The sequence below is a fragment of the Macadamia integrifolia genome, chromosome 2, assembly GCF_013358625.1.
Source record: "Macadamia integrifolia cultivar HAES 741 chromosome 2, SCU_Mint_v3, whole genome shotgun sequence".
NCBI classification, from domain to species: Eukaryota; Viridiplantae; Streptophyta; class Magnoliopsida; order Proteales; family Proteaceae; genus Macadamia; species Macadamia integrifolia.
The window spans coordinates 10,034,992-10,050,081 of NC_056558.1; the positions used below are offsets into that span (position 1 = coordinate 10,034,992).

The 15,090-nt window shown below is 38.7% G+C and overlaps 2 protein-coding genes across 4 annotated transcripts in view; both read right to left on the reverse strand.

The window, feature by feature from the left end:
* LOC122072005 (very-long-chain 3-oxoacyl-CoA reductase 1-like) overlaps nucleotides 1-2,318 on the reverse strand; it is a 4,668-nt gene extending 2,350 nt beyond the window's left edge. Inside the window, exons 1-2 of the mRNA XM_042636503.1 lie at nucleotides 1,306-2,318; nucleotides 831-900 (exon numbers count right to left, since the gene is read on the reverse strand). Of these exons, the coding sequence (XP_042492437.1) occupies nucleotides 831-900; nucleotides 1,306-1,946 (711 nt within the window). The 5' untranslated portion in view covers nucleotides 1,947-2,318. The remainder of the gene's footprint in view (nucleotides 1-830; nucleotides 901-1,305) is intronic.
* A 2,506-nt stretch (nucleotides 2,319-4,824) lies between these two features.
* On the reverse strand, nucleotides 4,825-14,230 carry LOC122094753 (regulator of G-protein signaling 1-like). 3 transcript variants are annotated; one of them, XM_042665356.1, is made up of 11 exons: nucleotides 13,938-14,229; nucleotides 11,873-11,993; nucleotides 11,711-11,774; nucleotides 11,504-11,588; nucleotides 9,720-9,793; nucleotides 8,008-8,199; nucleotides 7,206-7,294; nucleotides 6,779-7,017; nucleotides 6,536-6,660; nucleotides 5,575-5,705; nucleotides 4,825-5,449 (listed from the first exon to the last, which is right to left on the reverse strand). In XM_042665356.1, the coding sequence occupies exons 1-11, from the start codon at nucleotides 14,012-14,014 to the stop codon at nucleotides 5,267-5,269; spliced, it is 1,380 nt and encodes a 459-aa protein (XP_042521290.1). In that variant the 5' UTR covers nucleotides 14,015-14,229; the 3' UTR covers nucleotides 4,825-5,266. The 3 variants fall into 3 exon arrangements, with proteins under 3 accessions (XP_042521290.1, XP_042521295.1, XP_042521302.1); XM_042665361.1 differs by having other exon boundaries at nucleotides 5,575-5,696; nucleotides 13,938-14,224; XM_042665368.1 differs by lacking the exons at nucleotides 11,504-11,588; nucleotides 11,711-11,774; nucleotides 11,873-11,993 and having other exon boundaries at nucleotides 13,938-14,230.
* Nucleotides 14,231-15,090: the final 860 nt, after the last annotated feature.

Consider the following 15,090-nt stretch of genomic DNA (forward strand, 5'->3'; position numbering starts at 1 on the left):
TTTTTTGGTGGGGGGAGGTGGTGGAGAGGGGGGGTTGCATGGAAAATCCAAATCCTGGTTTAAGCCAAGGGTGGAACCAAGCTCAAAACCAAGATTTAAACCTTGACAAGAGAAAATACAGACACATAAAAAATAAACACATGACAGGGAACGAAAGAAAAAAAGAAGTCTAATGAAACAAGATGGATAATAGATCAGTGATTCCAGTAAAATGCAAATCCAAATTGTATGTCTCCAGCAGCCTTCGGACATACAATCTGGCTGGTGTACGTTCTCTCCTCCATCAACATGATGAGATACAGAACCTCATTTCTTCAATGGTTCACAACCAAAATAACATATCCTAGCTCTCCTGCTTCTATCAAATTCTGTACAGATAGATAGGATAGCCCTACAAATGAGATTTTCTGGCTATGCCCATTCTGATCCATAAGCATTACTAGGTGCCTAAGAAGATGACACTATGTGATATTGTAGGTTCTTCAGTTTCAGAGTAAATAAGTAACTACAAACCAAAAGGACATGCCAATAAATACCATGTTTCTTGTTATACAATAAGATGTCAAATTCAATAAAGCGAAGAAATAACTAGGAGCACAAATTGATAATGATGTCAAACAAACTGCAATTTGAGATATCTTCCTAAAATTCTCAACCATATGAGGCCAAATCTAAACAGTTCTAACTTAGTCCAAAAGGTCTTTGCCTAGTAACCATTTCAATTTAAGATTAGAACAATCAGATTAACTAGTTACCCGGTCTCCAGGACACGAAGGAAGAAAGCATAGGAAATGTTAGTCGGGGACTAATTTCAAAGACAAATTGCATACCTGACACTGCACATCAATTCCGCTATTCTTGTATTCCACATAAAGGCACCTTGAGAACTGATCAATGTACCTGAAGATAAAGTGAAATAAACTTCCATTCAGTAGGCCAAAGGGAGCAGATCTCCTCAAATAACAAACCACAAGCAGAGTAGCAGGGGCTGGTTAGAAACAGAGTTACAAGTCTTCATTTTCACGTTTTGCATTTAAAAAAACAAAATAATAATAATAATAAAAATAAATAAATAACCAAATAATGATTTTATGAGCCACATATAAAACCGGATCACCGGTTAGATCTTCTCATCAGGCCAACGCCCCCCCCACCCCCCACCCAAAACATGCAAAAATCCGTAGCGTAAACAGAGCCGTAGCTTACCACTAGTTATGGTTCCTCATGAAACTATGGCAAAAAGACCCAAAACTAGAAGTTTCAGAAAACTGACAAAATGAAGGGGGTGGGGGGAAGAAGACTTACGCTTTCGAAGCAGCATAAACAGCATAAAGAGGATCAGAAGGTATAATAATGGCTGCCCCCGAGCCGATATTGACGATTGCGCCTTTCTTCCTCTCAAGCATGCCGGGAAGAAGTGCCTGCGTAACCTTGGTGGTGCCTTCAATATTGATATGAACCAGATTTTTTAACAGCTCTTCATCCACTTCATGGTAGAACCTCGCATATGGGTAGGAAACGCCGACGTTGTTAATGAGAATGCCAACATCCAGACCTTCGATGGCTTCCTGAATCCGACGGATCCCCTCAGATAGGTCCCCAGAGAAATCAACCACCACATTCTTGATCTGGGTATTCCCATTCTTCGCCTTAATGGCATCCGAAACGTCCTTCAACTTATGAGGGCTGCGACCCACCAGGACCAAGTTGAGTTTCTTCCGCGCCAATTCGAAGGCGAAGCCCTTTCCAATACCATCAGTGGGTGCCGTAACAAGCGCCCAGGACCCATATTTCTTGAGATTCTTACCAGGTCTGAGAAAAGAAACGTAAACCCAACGAAGAAGAATAAAGGTGAATTTCGACAAACAGATGAAACCCAGAAGAGATAGGAGACGAACCCAAATGGGTTGAGCCTTGAAATGCTGCAGCATGAAACAGAGTTCCATCTACAAAGACTACCGCACCGAGCGATCTGCTTATGAATCCGAATCTGCAATTAAATTTGGGGTTGTGAAGTTGTTTCCGGGGAAGATGAATGAAAAAAAAAGAAGGCCCTTATGAAGAATATAAACTGGGGTTGTTCGAGTTTGATAGAATTTGTTGAGGTTAGCAAAGATTTGACAAGAAGCAGGGAGTGATAACAAATCCTCACTGAACATTTGAAAGGAAGAGAGATGATAATGGGTTATATGCATCTGTAGCGTTCCATGCTCCTTTTAATGGAAGTTTTAACGTGGGAGGGAATGAGGATTAGGCAGAGTAGCTATGATCAGCAGGGAACCGGTGAGCGTTAAATCCATTGCGGTTTTAATGGTCTGACTTCTGAGTAGAACATGATCACATGACATGTGCGGGCGGTGGTTGTTTGGTTGAACCGTTGAGCTAATAAATACTACTGAGTGAGACCTAAATTCCGGTTTTAAATGCCATAAAGGCCCACAGCAGTTGAAGGGCTGCAACAGTGTTGGATTGGGCCGGTCTTTTGAAACTAGCTTAACCCTGAGTCTGAGCCCAGGCCCGTCTCAACCTTGACTCATGGGCCCACAGCTTGAAAACCACTGACCTGAATTGACCGTAACCATAGGGAGGGGGAAGGGAGATGCAGGGGTGGGGCCTGACCAGGGAGAAGAAGAAGAAGAAGAAGAAAGAATGGATCCATAAAAATTCTCTACAGTGAGGTAGTGAGTGGCAATGAAGATCCAGCTGCTAGGGTGCATGATGAGCCCTCCTAACCATTGAATCCTCACTACCACTCACGGCAGAAGATTTGAACCCAAGAATGGACACCTTCATTGCAATGCCACTGTCACTAACGCAGAAGTGTATAACTTAAGGAGTGTGGTCCAAAACTCAAGTAAGTAAATTTTTCTATTGCTATTACTATTTAGATTGTTTCTTCTAATTGGGAAGGAGCAGAATCCAAAGAAAGTTGGGTGGGGACGATTTGCAGTTGACTGATGCTTAATATAGTTCAATTATGTTTTATCTTAACCAAATGGGGTCAGCTACATGAGTTTAAGGGTGTCAATTTCAAACCGAAACCAAATACCAAAATCGAAACTGAGCCAAATTAACCAAATCCAAACCGAACCAAATTTATTCGATTCAAATTCGGTGTGAATATGAGTATGCTATTTGGTTCGGCTCGATTTCCATTTAGGGTATCATAACCGTCAGTTCGAACCAAAACCGAACCGAATTGCTCTTATCATTCAAGAGCTAAGATAATTTTGGAATTAACAATAGCCATAAGGCCCATAACTTGAGCCCATTATGGCCTTTAGTCCATCACAGTCATGGTTCAAAAGTGGAACCGTTTTCATAACTAAATTAAAACCGACGTATAAAACCAAATTAAAATTGCATATCAGAACCGAATTGGACTGAAAACCAAACCAAACTGAATTGAATCGTTTGAGTATCTAAATACCGAACCGAGTCAGTTCTCGATTCGGTTATGATCCACCTTATCATCATTTAGAACCGAACCGAAACACAACCGAATAACCAAAATCGAACCAATTGACACCCTTACATTTGTTCATTTCCTTCAATCAATTTTATTCAAAATCATAGTTGTTACAAGTCCTAAGTTATACATATTTTTCCTCGCACTTCTCTTAAAGTCATTTTAGACCTACCTAGTTGATTAGTAATTGCAATCCTTGAAAATCTACTTCTCAACTCTTAAAGTAATTTAGTGATTTGAAGATACAGAAGATGCAAACTTATGAAATTGAGTTAATCATGCTATCGACCATTTGATTAGGAGGATTGGACCACAATCAGCCTCATGGTATGACCGATAATGCTGCAAATTTGTCTCCAAGATATCTAAAAGTTTAATTAGACGTGCAGTTACTCATCAAATAAGAAGAACTTTTAAAAAATTAAAAGATAATAAAATAAAAGTATGGACTAGGTGGTGGTGAGGTTCATTGCCTGATCCTAGGTTCCACAAACCCTTTTGAAGCTCCTCAAAATATCCCCAATACCGTTCCCACGCTCTTGATCCCGATGATGAATAGATTCCCATTCACCTTGGGAGCATAAAAAGCTTGTTCCTAAAAGATTGACAAATATTTTAACCAACCAATAGAGAATAGAATAAGTTCATAGATTCCCAAGAAATCATGTTTGAGAACCCTTTCAATAGGTTCATCTGAGACATCCACAAGTTTTCATCAGGGGTGTGCACTCCCTCATCAGCTTAGAATAATTATAAAAAGATGATGGGGTAAAATTATTGTCTAATATTATAACCAAACAAGAGAGATGGAATCAGTACATAGATTCTCAGGGTCCACCTATATGCTACATTACTCTTTCCTATGATCACCTAGTCTGGGGTTAATCATGACTTTGATTGCAAATAAAAGGATAGGAGGGGTGAAAGTGAAATTAGTTAAAGGGAGTGTCATTCTAACAGCTCTAGTGGTGCATTTAGAACATACAACCTGCATTTTATGGATTTAACTCCTCTTCTTGGCGGTGAACACTCAGGTCAGCCCATAGCTATCTGGGCGATCAACACGTGTTCAAGGCTTCAAGCCAACGGAGGGCACACATCAACATCTTCAATGTAGGCACACATCAACATCTTCAATGTAGGCCAACATGGTCTTTTTACACCCACTATTTTTGTAGGCGCTGATACACACGGTCAAATAGCGTTCTTTCTTCCTTTTTATTTTACCTATTGAATCCAAATTATGATCTAAAAATAATGACAAAATAATATTAGGTAATGTGCACAGAAGTTTTTCAAGCACATATATCACATACATATTACATATTTACTAAATTAGGAAGAAAGCGCTTTGATTTGGCACATGTTGACTCTCAAGCACATTTTAAAATATGGATGGATGACAATCCTACAGTATAATTACCATGATGATCAACAAGTCCCTGCTGGTTCACATTACAACTCAGCTAGGACCAAGGAAACAATGAGAGTTTCAGATTATATATGAGGTATTCAAGGTATAACCTATTCATTCTTTTCCTATGCCTGCAGGCCAAAATTAGCTTTTCATCCTCCTCCCTCCCCACCCCTCTTCTCCTCCTGTCATCACATTGCTCACCAGGCAAACAGAGGGTTTTGGTTGTTTGTGTGTGTGTGTGTGTGTGTGTGTGTTGGGGGGGGGGGGTGGACACCAAGAATTAGCCTCAACAATAAGACCACATACATATGTGATCCAGCAGACCTCCATTAAAGTGAAGCACCTCTGGTTTCAGATGTGTCTCGGTCAAGAATATCACACTAGCAACCAGAGCCTCTCGAGGGATGTTCTTGGCGAAAGGGATCATCAGCAGCATGAACAGAGCTAACCCTAGGAGAGCTGTCCCATAGTTGCTCCATGAGTTCATGGTCCTCTGATTTTTTTTGAGATTCTTCTTTGAACTTCATGAAGAACATGGATGACCAATAGTCTTTCACTAAGTTCTTCAAAAACACAAGAAAAGCTTAGAGACAAACTTGCGGAAATTGTTACAAAAAAATTCCTAGGAAAATAAGTATTACATCATGCATCAAGTTTATTGGTAATTGCATCCAAGTTAGAATCATACCATTTTCATCAGCTGCACCAGCTCATTTATTGCACCGTTAAAGAGATCCAGGTGCACCAGATCAGAAGTACCCAGAATCTCTTGCCTGGTTCGATGAGAGATATTCACTTCCATTGCTGCACCTGAATTTTCTTGCATGATTGCACAGGATCACGAATTAGAGTAGGCTCCATGAAGTTACAAGGCTTCAAAAGGAAACTAGAGAAAAGCAGGCATAGAGGGGAACAAAATCAAATATGTAGATATGATTTGATTTGGCAGCCAACAAGACTGAGTTGATATGGATGAATAAATATAGCTTAGCCAAAGCTTTAACCTTCCCCTTCAAGAAAATTATCTTGCCATTCTTACTGAACAGCCAATGTAATTGGTGTCTATGGCTTCAAAACAGCAATTACAATTCGGGACAGAAACTTTTGCTATCATTCATTAGGAATCTAGAGAACATATCACAATAAAAATGAAGGCATATATAAACCATCTATAATGTCATTTGACTCAACCTCAGTTTCTTATGTCCCTTGGAATCTAATCTCAGAAGCTCATGCCTTGCCCTAGCAGTAGCTCCTTTGCTATTTCTAGGGTCTGGTTGGGGCACCCCTTACCCATTTTGCTGGAGCCAGGCTACTTGATATCTAACATCCTTCCAGTTTTCAATAAAAGTTTCACTTTTCCACCCCGGGGGGGGGGGGGTGTAGGAGGAGCTATCTCTAACAATGACAAGCATATGATCATTAACCCGCCAAAAAATCACATATGAGAAGATCCCGACAACAAACTGTTGCCTGATTTGAGGGTATGGCTCACCTAAGAGATGAATTGGTAAATGGATCAAATGGATGTCAGCAAGTTGATATTTCCATACAAAAGTGTTCATTTGTGTCAGACAGGCAGGCTTTTCTTGTATAAAATGTGGTGGAACAATACCTAAAATCAAATTGCCATTGAAAAGAGAACATACCAGCATGTATGTATTTCTCAATAATGTGTCGTGCCATGTAGACCCTTCTTACGGAATCAACAACAGGTATTTTGCCAAGCTCATGCACTTCATCATAGAAATGTACACTTTCCCCAGCCAAACAACTGCAAGTTTAAGAAAATAAAACCAAATGTAAAATATTCCATTCTCTTATGGCATTGAACATAAAGGATCAGGTCTTGAATCAAATTAATGGGGGGGGGGGGTTGGGAAGAGAAAGACCTGTCAGCAAAGTCCATGAATGATTGACGAAACTGTCTGTTCAGAAGAAGCTTCTCCAGTGGTTCATTAAGATCTATTTCTGGAGTGTGTCCCCTCTGTATGAGTAAACCACTATCTGGTATACCTAAAGCCCGACCCATTGTCTCAAACTCCTGTGGTTCCCTTCTCCTCAAGCTCATTTGTGAGAGCAAAGGTTGAGAGATTGACATTGAGAAGAAAGCAAGTACAAGTACACTTGCCTGTGGAAAAATAGCAAGATCAACAGATGTGTTAGCAAGTAGAAGCAAAGAACTCAGAAAAGATCCTTCACATAAAAGATGAAAAAAAAAAAAAAAAAAAAGGGATAAATTTCATTTCAAGAAATTAATAGGATCCTTCTACATGCCCAGAAATTATAAGAGGGGATAAATCAGTGAAATTGGCATACTGTCACTAGTAGCAGAAATCTGGAGGCAACTTGAAGCCACGTAATATCTTCATGGACTTCATTCAAAATGTAAGCAATGACCCATACCCCTGGAAGCAAGAAAAAGAATCGCATTTAAAATGGGATTATATTAATCAAGAAAGCAATTGACCAATGCTTTAGAGGCACAAATAGACAATTATAACACCCTCTTGACAAGACATTACTTAATGGGGCTTGCCAAACTTCAGAGAATGTGGATGATTGCTTTCTTTTGTACAAATACATCAAGTAATTGAAAATAAAGTACCCTGTATATCCTCCAGTTGGAAGACTCAAAAGAGCAAAGAGACCTAAATAGCTTCACAAGGATATTGGCTTGAATATGTAAAGGCATACTGAACAAAGTATATATTGTCGTAGATCGTCATAGATGATAGACTCCAGTTTCCCTAGGTAGCTACAGGTGCTTACACCCATCAATCCAGAAGGTCAAACCATGAAATCTTCTTCTTGGAGCACACCTACTCCCACAAAAAATGCAGAACACACGCAGACTTTAGCATGCATTCCCTTCAAAAAGGTTCTGCCTGTGTCAAGCTTCTTGTCTTGCACTTCGCAGTAACAAGCCAAGATAGAGGATAGCCTTTGGTTGGAAGACGGAGAAACTGTCTCTTCCACAAACACTCCCCCCCCCCTTCTCTTTTCAGAATACTTTACATGGATCCTAAATCTTTTTGGAAGATCACTCAAGGACATAGGTATGGGTCCAGAAAGAGTCAGATGAAGTGCAAAGCCTAAGAGCAAAGATGTAAGAACATACCAATGGAGGCTGCGGAGACAATTATTCCCTTCAGGAGATCTTTGAATTCATGGAACCTGAACTCAATATGCTGAAGAGCACGCGTAATTCCCACCAAAGTTGTGACATACAATATGTGTAGGCATACCACTGGGATGGTCCACTGACTCCTCATGTGGCATCGAGTATTTAGAGGCTTTCTTGTATGAATAACTACATAGGAGAAAAACTTCAGATAGACACAAGCAATTCTACAAAAAACGACTGCAATATGGAAGGACGAGACAAAGCAAGAAATTGAATAGCTATTAAAAGATCCTACTAATAGATTGGTGAAATGGCACCTTGTCCATAAAACAGACTAGGGCAAGAAAAAAATACAGAATGCATCTGCAGTCCTCTAGTTAATATAGTAATTTGAATTTTAGTAGAAGCATCCTGGAAACATTTTGGAATGTTAGAATATAGAAGGGTGAAAAAATCTATTCTAAGGACCATATGAAATCGCCTTTTACCAAGCTTGCAAAGCTTTACCGCAGTGGAGGTTTACTAGGGTTGGCACTTACATAAACTACTAATTCTGTTTAACAAATAAAAAACTTCCAGTCTTCACACTGGGGCTGAGATGTTGAATTAATAATCCAAAAATGTTAATCAGTCCCAATGAATTCATAATTGAATACTGCTTTACATAAAAATATCAAGACCCATCATCAAATTATCCAAAGAAACAACGTAAAGTGTTTCAAACCAAGACCCCCAGTCGATTAATGGTTTCTCTTGTAAGCATTTTCCTTAAGACTCATCCACAGTTCAAGTTGGACTTCATAATATTTAGCAAAGAATTATATGGCCGACAAAAAGAGAAACTTAGCTGCCCTGTAGGATAAACTCAACGGTGATTTTAAAACTGCTAAAGGAAAATGAAAATTCTTACCCTAAGAAAGCAAACAATCGTGCCCAGAGATATGGAGATTAAAAACATTATGGTTTAACTGAAAATCAATTTACAAGTTTGAAGAAAAACGTACTCGACAACAAAAATTGCCCTAACCCAACTCTGGAAAAAAAAAAAAAAAAAAGGACGTCAATTTTAACATTTATTTTATGGAATCCTGACTAGAAAATTTCTCAACCATAGGCATTTGATTAAAGATTTGACCAGACAATTTAATACTAACATCTATAGATCCAAGAGAGAGAGAGAGGAATAAGTAACACAATCTTTATTAGGTCAACACTATGCAATTTAATACCGTATAAATTTTTTAATTAATAACTTGCCCAATTTAAATGGATAGCCAGTCTCAATGGTGTTTATTTATAAAGGTTCTATTGTACTTATCACATTTTGTTTACAGAGGGGAGACATGGAGACTAAAAAAAAGCTACATATACTATGGATAGTACATAATTAAAGACCAACAGTTAGAGATGGTAAAAGAGACCCAAATGGATCATGAGGGACAAGAAATAGCATTTATACTTCATTTATTCTGTAGACCACAAAAGTTACATACATACATACCCCTAGTTAGAATTATATTCATAAATGAAACACAACAGACTTATTTTAATTAGCAAGTGTATAAGAGAAATGCTTAAGGTATGAACATTTTGTTCTGGCATTTAAGTCTGACTTAAACAAAAAGGATATACAAATCAGAATATAACTTGAATTCAATCAAAAGGGCCTTACAATTAAAGGAATACTTCAACTTAACAACTCTTACATGCAGCACCGGCAATCCATGGCAAGAGAATCACTGGAAGTAAGATAAACGAGCTGATTGGAGGTAAATGCCGCCTAAAATAAACAATCGAAAGCAAGTGAAGCAAATATCAGCAACACGACAAATGCTGATCGGTGTTACAGATTCCACCAGGATCATAAAGGATGATAGACTTAAGCAAATAAAATCAAGTGATCATACAGAAATGCACGTGTGAAATATATATTAAAAAAGGGTCTTGCTTCCATCATCCTCAAAAAACAATAGTCCCCATTTAAAAATTTGGCTCAGTGCTTCATGAATCTAGAAAATTAATACTGGTCCCCACCCAATGGGTAAGCCACTGAGAGGGAAAAACCGACCAAGTAGAGATCTGCAGCCATTCCAAAGCCAAGTTGAGGATGTTGAGACAGATGAATGTCATGAAAATAAATGACAGAACAAGAGATTAGAAAAGTAGTTCAAATACACAATAGATGATAAGAGTAGGGAAAGACGGATTCAATGATCTTGACAGGTATGACAAATAATTGCACAGCTAGAGGGGATAGGGAAGCAGCAAAAGGACAAGGAAAATGTGATTCCAACACCTGTTGTCATGATTCTATGCAAAATTTGCAGAACCATTGAGTCCTGGAAGTAGGCTGTACAGACAGTCTAATTGCCCAGCTCAATGCTAAATGAAAGCGTTGCCTGAAGGTATTTACTCAGCTGTTGCATGTGGGAACTGGGTAGTTTGATGATTCAGATTCATGAAAAATGGCTAATCTGGGAGAAGTGATGACTTTAACTGCATCACCATACTCCAAAAAGACAACATCACCACTGCACCAAGGCTGAAGCCAGAACTCACTTTTTTTTCCCCCAACCATTCCAGGTTTTAAACCCCTTCTACCCTTTTTTTGTTTGTTAACCAAGGTGTCCCGGCCAGCTTACACGCACCTCGACTAATCCTCGGGGAGACTAGCGCAGCAACCCACCGCCACAGTCTCCACTTAAATCGCAAATGCACATATGGGAAATCGAACCTGGGATCGTGCGCCTATCCACACAATCCCCAATTTGCCCTAACCATCTGGGCAACCCACGGATGGGTAAAAAGATTAACCCTTCTACTTTATTTATAACTTCATATAAACCAACAAAGTATGAATCCTCTAGTATGGTCAGAGGATCCCTTAAAACTTAAGTCTTCCTTCAAATTAGAAACTAGGTAGAATGTTGCAAAATAGAAATTATGCAAGATTGTAGCACATCTACCTACCATCCTGTCCACTTATGCTAGTAAGCTCATAAATGATTCAATGAAAATGATACAATGATTGGGTTATGTGTCTACCTCTTTCCTCGAATTCAAAATTTTTGAATTTTTTCTACTCTTTCCTATCCATTTCTTGACAACCAAACTAAGCCATAATGTTTTAGCATTATGTAAATTTTGTTCACACATAGTATTTATTTTTCTCTAGGGGTTCTTGCTTATTTCAAGACAAAAGGAACATGTGCATTGTGGCTATGAAACAGAATTTGACATTACACGATTTAACAAAATATGTCTCGGGATAGATAGCAATGGAATAATAGAATTCAGGGTGGCAACCTCTAATGATTGGGAAAAATCAGTAATGATAAAGATATCCTCTTTGTTAACCAAAATTTTCTACTTGGCTCATCAAGTAGGTGTGAGGATACATGATTACATGTAGGATATGCAAGCAGGATTCAGTAATGATTTCAGGTCCATCATCATTCTATTGTCTTGACTATAAGAATTAAGAACTTACTTGACAAAAAGGTGGTACAGTTGGTAAGCTTGTACTATGCGACAGCTCAACAGCAGACCAAATCCCAATGGACCTTCAAACCAAACTGGAAATGCAACCTAAATTAGAAAATTCTAGACGTAAAAAAAAAAAATTAGGGGGAATTTAACCACATGCCCTATGGAAAAGGAGTAGCATGAAAGGTCCTACTGATAACAAAAGAACCACCTGCCCAAATATAACAAGACTGCCACCAATTCCTTTTTTTGAACCTAAGGAACTTGACAGAAATCTGCATAAAACATGGAACTTTTCACTTGTAAACAATGGGATGAGGTCCTCAAACAATAGTAAAAGAGACAACTGAATGCAGAATGGTGCTGATCTCACCACTATTGAGAATATCAGATTGAAGCTGGCAACTATTTGAATTATCTGGAGCCAGAAGCTACTGCCTTTTGTACGAGGAACCTTGTGAACCGTAAAGGGTAAAATTGAACGAATAAGAAGCCTGGAAGAGAAGAAAAAAAATGTCAAGGGGCAGAAGAGAATTTCTATTTTGAACAATATTCCGTATCAGATAAAAAGAGAAAAATGAGAGAGAAAGAGTGAAAGAGCATCTCCACAAATTGGAAGAAACAACAAAGAATGTCATTTCACAACTCAACTCAGCCTTATCCCAACTAAATGGGGTCTACTACATGTATCATTTTTTCTCCAATCAGCTCTATTCAAAGCCATACTTGTTACTAGCCCTAACCTATGCATGTCTTCCTTCACCACTCCTCTTTGAGTCATTTTAAGCCTACCCCTAGTTCTTTTAGCTCCTTCAATCCGATTCAAATAACCCCTCCGCACTAGAGCATTCAAAGGCCTAAACAAACTTAATGTGGTGGAAATGAGGATGTTGCAATGGACGAGTGGTAAAATTAGAAAAGATAAAATAAATAATAAACAACTTCGAACAAACTTGGGCTTTGCCCCTATTCATGATAAGTTGTAAAAAACTTGTTTGAGGTGGCATGGACATGTGCAATAGGCTTTGAATGCTCTCAAACAGATAAGTGATTTATTGCAAATTGAAGGAGCTAAAAGGACTAGAGGTAGGCCTAAAATCACCATAGAAGAAGTGGTGAGGACTAAGGAATGACATGTACAGCTTAGGATTCAAATCTTGTATGGCTTTGAATAGAACTGATTGGAGAAATAGGATCCATGTAGCTGACCCTATTTAGTTGGGATAAGGCTGAGTTGTTGTTGTTGGAAAAAGAAAATGTTTTTCACAATATCCAAAAATCCACAAAATATTAAAGTGCCTTCCATCAAAGTTAATTTCTACTTTTCTTGAATGTTTAAAAATCCCACAATGACTTCCCTTGACCGAGGATAATTTATTTTGACCACCACCACTGTTTGGCATTGTTACTTAACAGTCCCTATTACATCGTGTCTCCGATAATCATCCTCTAAAGCACCCTCCTGGCTCTAACCTGACATTCCATGACAATTTTATGACACTGTACTTTCTGATAATGTTTTCTATTCACAGAATCTTATCCTGTTTGTTCTAAAATACTAAAACATCTACCCTAATCAACAAGGACAACAAAACTCCCGTTTACCAAGAAAGTTAAAAATGAGAAAACACAAGAATATCTATGACAAAATTCATTGACAACTCAAAATTGATCTTGCATCATACAATGCCTTGAGGAAAACCGGCATGCCATCTCTAATTTACAGAGGCCAGTCCATAACCAATAAATAGACGATTTGGGTTCTATTATCAAATTCCCAACGGCAAACAATTTATGAATTAACTGTATACTAGAGGAAGGGATACTGATTATAGATAATAAAAAAAAATATATAGCAGGGAGAAATCCCTGTATACACAATCACATGCTCTAGCCAACTAATAATTACTACCATAGAATCAAACAGAAAAACTCATTCAAGAAATATGCGACTGAAATTCCATTTGATCCCTTGGAACACTAACCACCACAATTAAAAGCCCACTTAAATAGAAATCAATCAATAAAAAATTAAAAATAAATAAATAAACACTTCGAAAAAAGCAGCAGACCACCTTTTATTAACTAGTAGTGATTGTGTCACTTGCAGTGACCTAGCTAGAAGCATCTACTTGCATTTCTTACAATACATGTGGTGGGTAAGCTTAATTCCAGGAAATGCCTTTAAATACCTTCTCTGCTCACTAAAGTTGGGCAGTTGATGGACTCAATCGTTTACGTTAACTCACCGACGATCAGTATTAAGAAAGAAAACTCACTTCGAGATAAACCCATCAGACATTGATCTCATAAGAAACCAAACATGATTGTCATACAGAACTACTTTTGTTTAATATCCAGGCGATAAGAGACCCATTAATGGGTCGTTTAACACTCAGAACAACGAAAGTAAAGAAAGAAAGTGGAAACAAACCAACATGATCAAGGCGAGAACGGATATGGCAACGGCGATGTAATCACTGGGACAACCTCCTTCAACTGCACAGTCGGCCATCACTTGGGATAGAAGAATTCGGGTATTTTCAAGGTGATCATGTGAAATGATTCCTACTCTCAAAGCCCACCACAGTTTACAGTTTGACAGGATCTGTGCTTCAGTTCAACTTCAAGTCTTCCCTTCTTACTCATTTTTCAACAACAGAGCTTCTGCGTCAAGTGCTTTTTTGGCCCTTTTGAGTTGGGGTATACTGCTAATCAAAAAAACGAGTTGGGGTATACTGTATAGCCCAACACCACATGTACACGGTACACTCACCTTTGTCTTTTTGGTAATTGACAAGTACCTACCCTACACATCTTCTCTCTCTCTCTCTCTCTCTCTCTCTAGCAGGTTTTGAAATCCGGCTCGAAAGTCATAACCCCAACCCACACCCGACCTACCACCATTTGTGCTCGCTTTTATCACTTTTCTTCTTCTTGACCAAGCCCAGCCCCTTACATGTCCCTTTTTTCTTCCTCGTTGTTGGGGCCAATCAGGGTCAGTTCGACCAGGTCTTAAGGGTGGATCAAAGATTTTTCAAGCCTTGAATCAGAGTTGAGCTGCGCCTGGGTCTAGTCAACGGAACGCAGAGTTGGATTGAGGTTTTAAAAGGCCAAGGCAAGTTGATACTGTTGTAGCCTTAACGCTTGCATTTGTCTTTGGGATCCAAATTTTTGATAAAAAGAACATTACCTAGTCGTGTGGTTGCCACGCTCAAACACAGGAGAGTGTGGTTACCCATCATGAAAAAAAGTTTCTATCCATATTGATGCTCTTATGTGCATTCTTATTGGCTCTATGTTGGTGTAGGGACCATGGGATCAGGGAGCCATCTCTTGTCCCGACTTTTTAATTTAGGATCCATGGTGGTTCCACAATTTTTGTGTGTGAGAATTCATTTGCAGTTCCTCTCACAAAAAGTGATGGCCCCACACCCTCTCTCTACTAGAAAACCCTTTTCCCTATTTATGGTTTGCAACCCGAGCTTCTCATACACTTGCATTAGCACTTAGACGTTGTGGGAAATCCTCTCCCTTTTTCATTTATTAAATTGATTTTTTTTTATGATATTATTTATGGGGATCCGACTC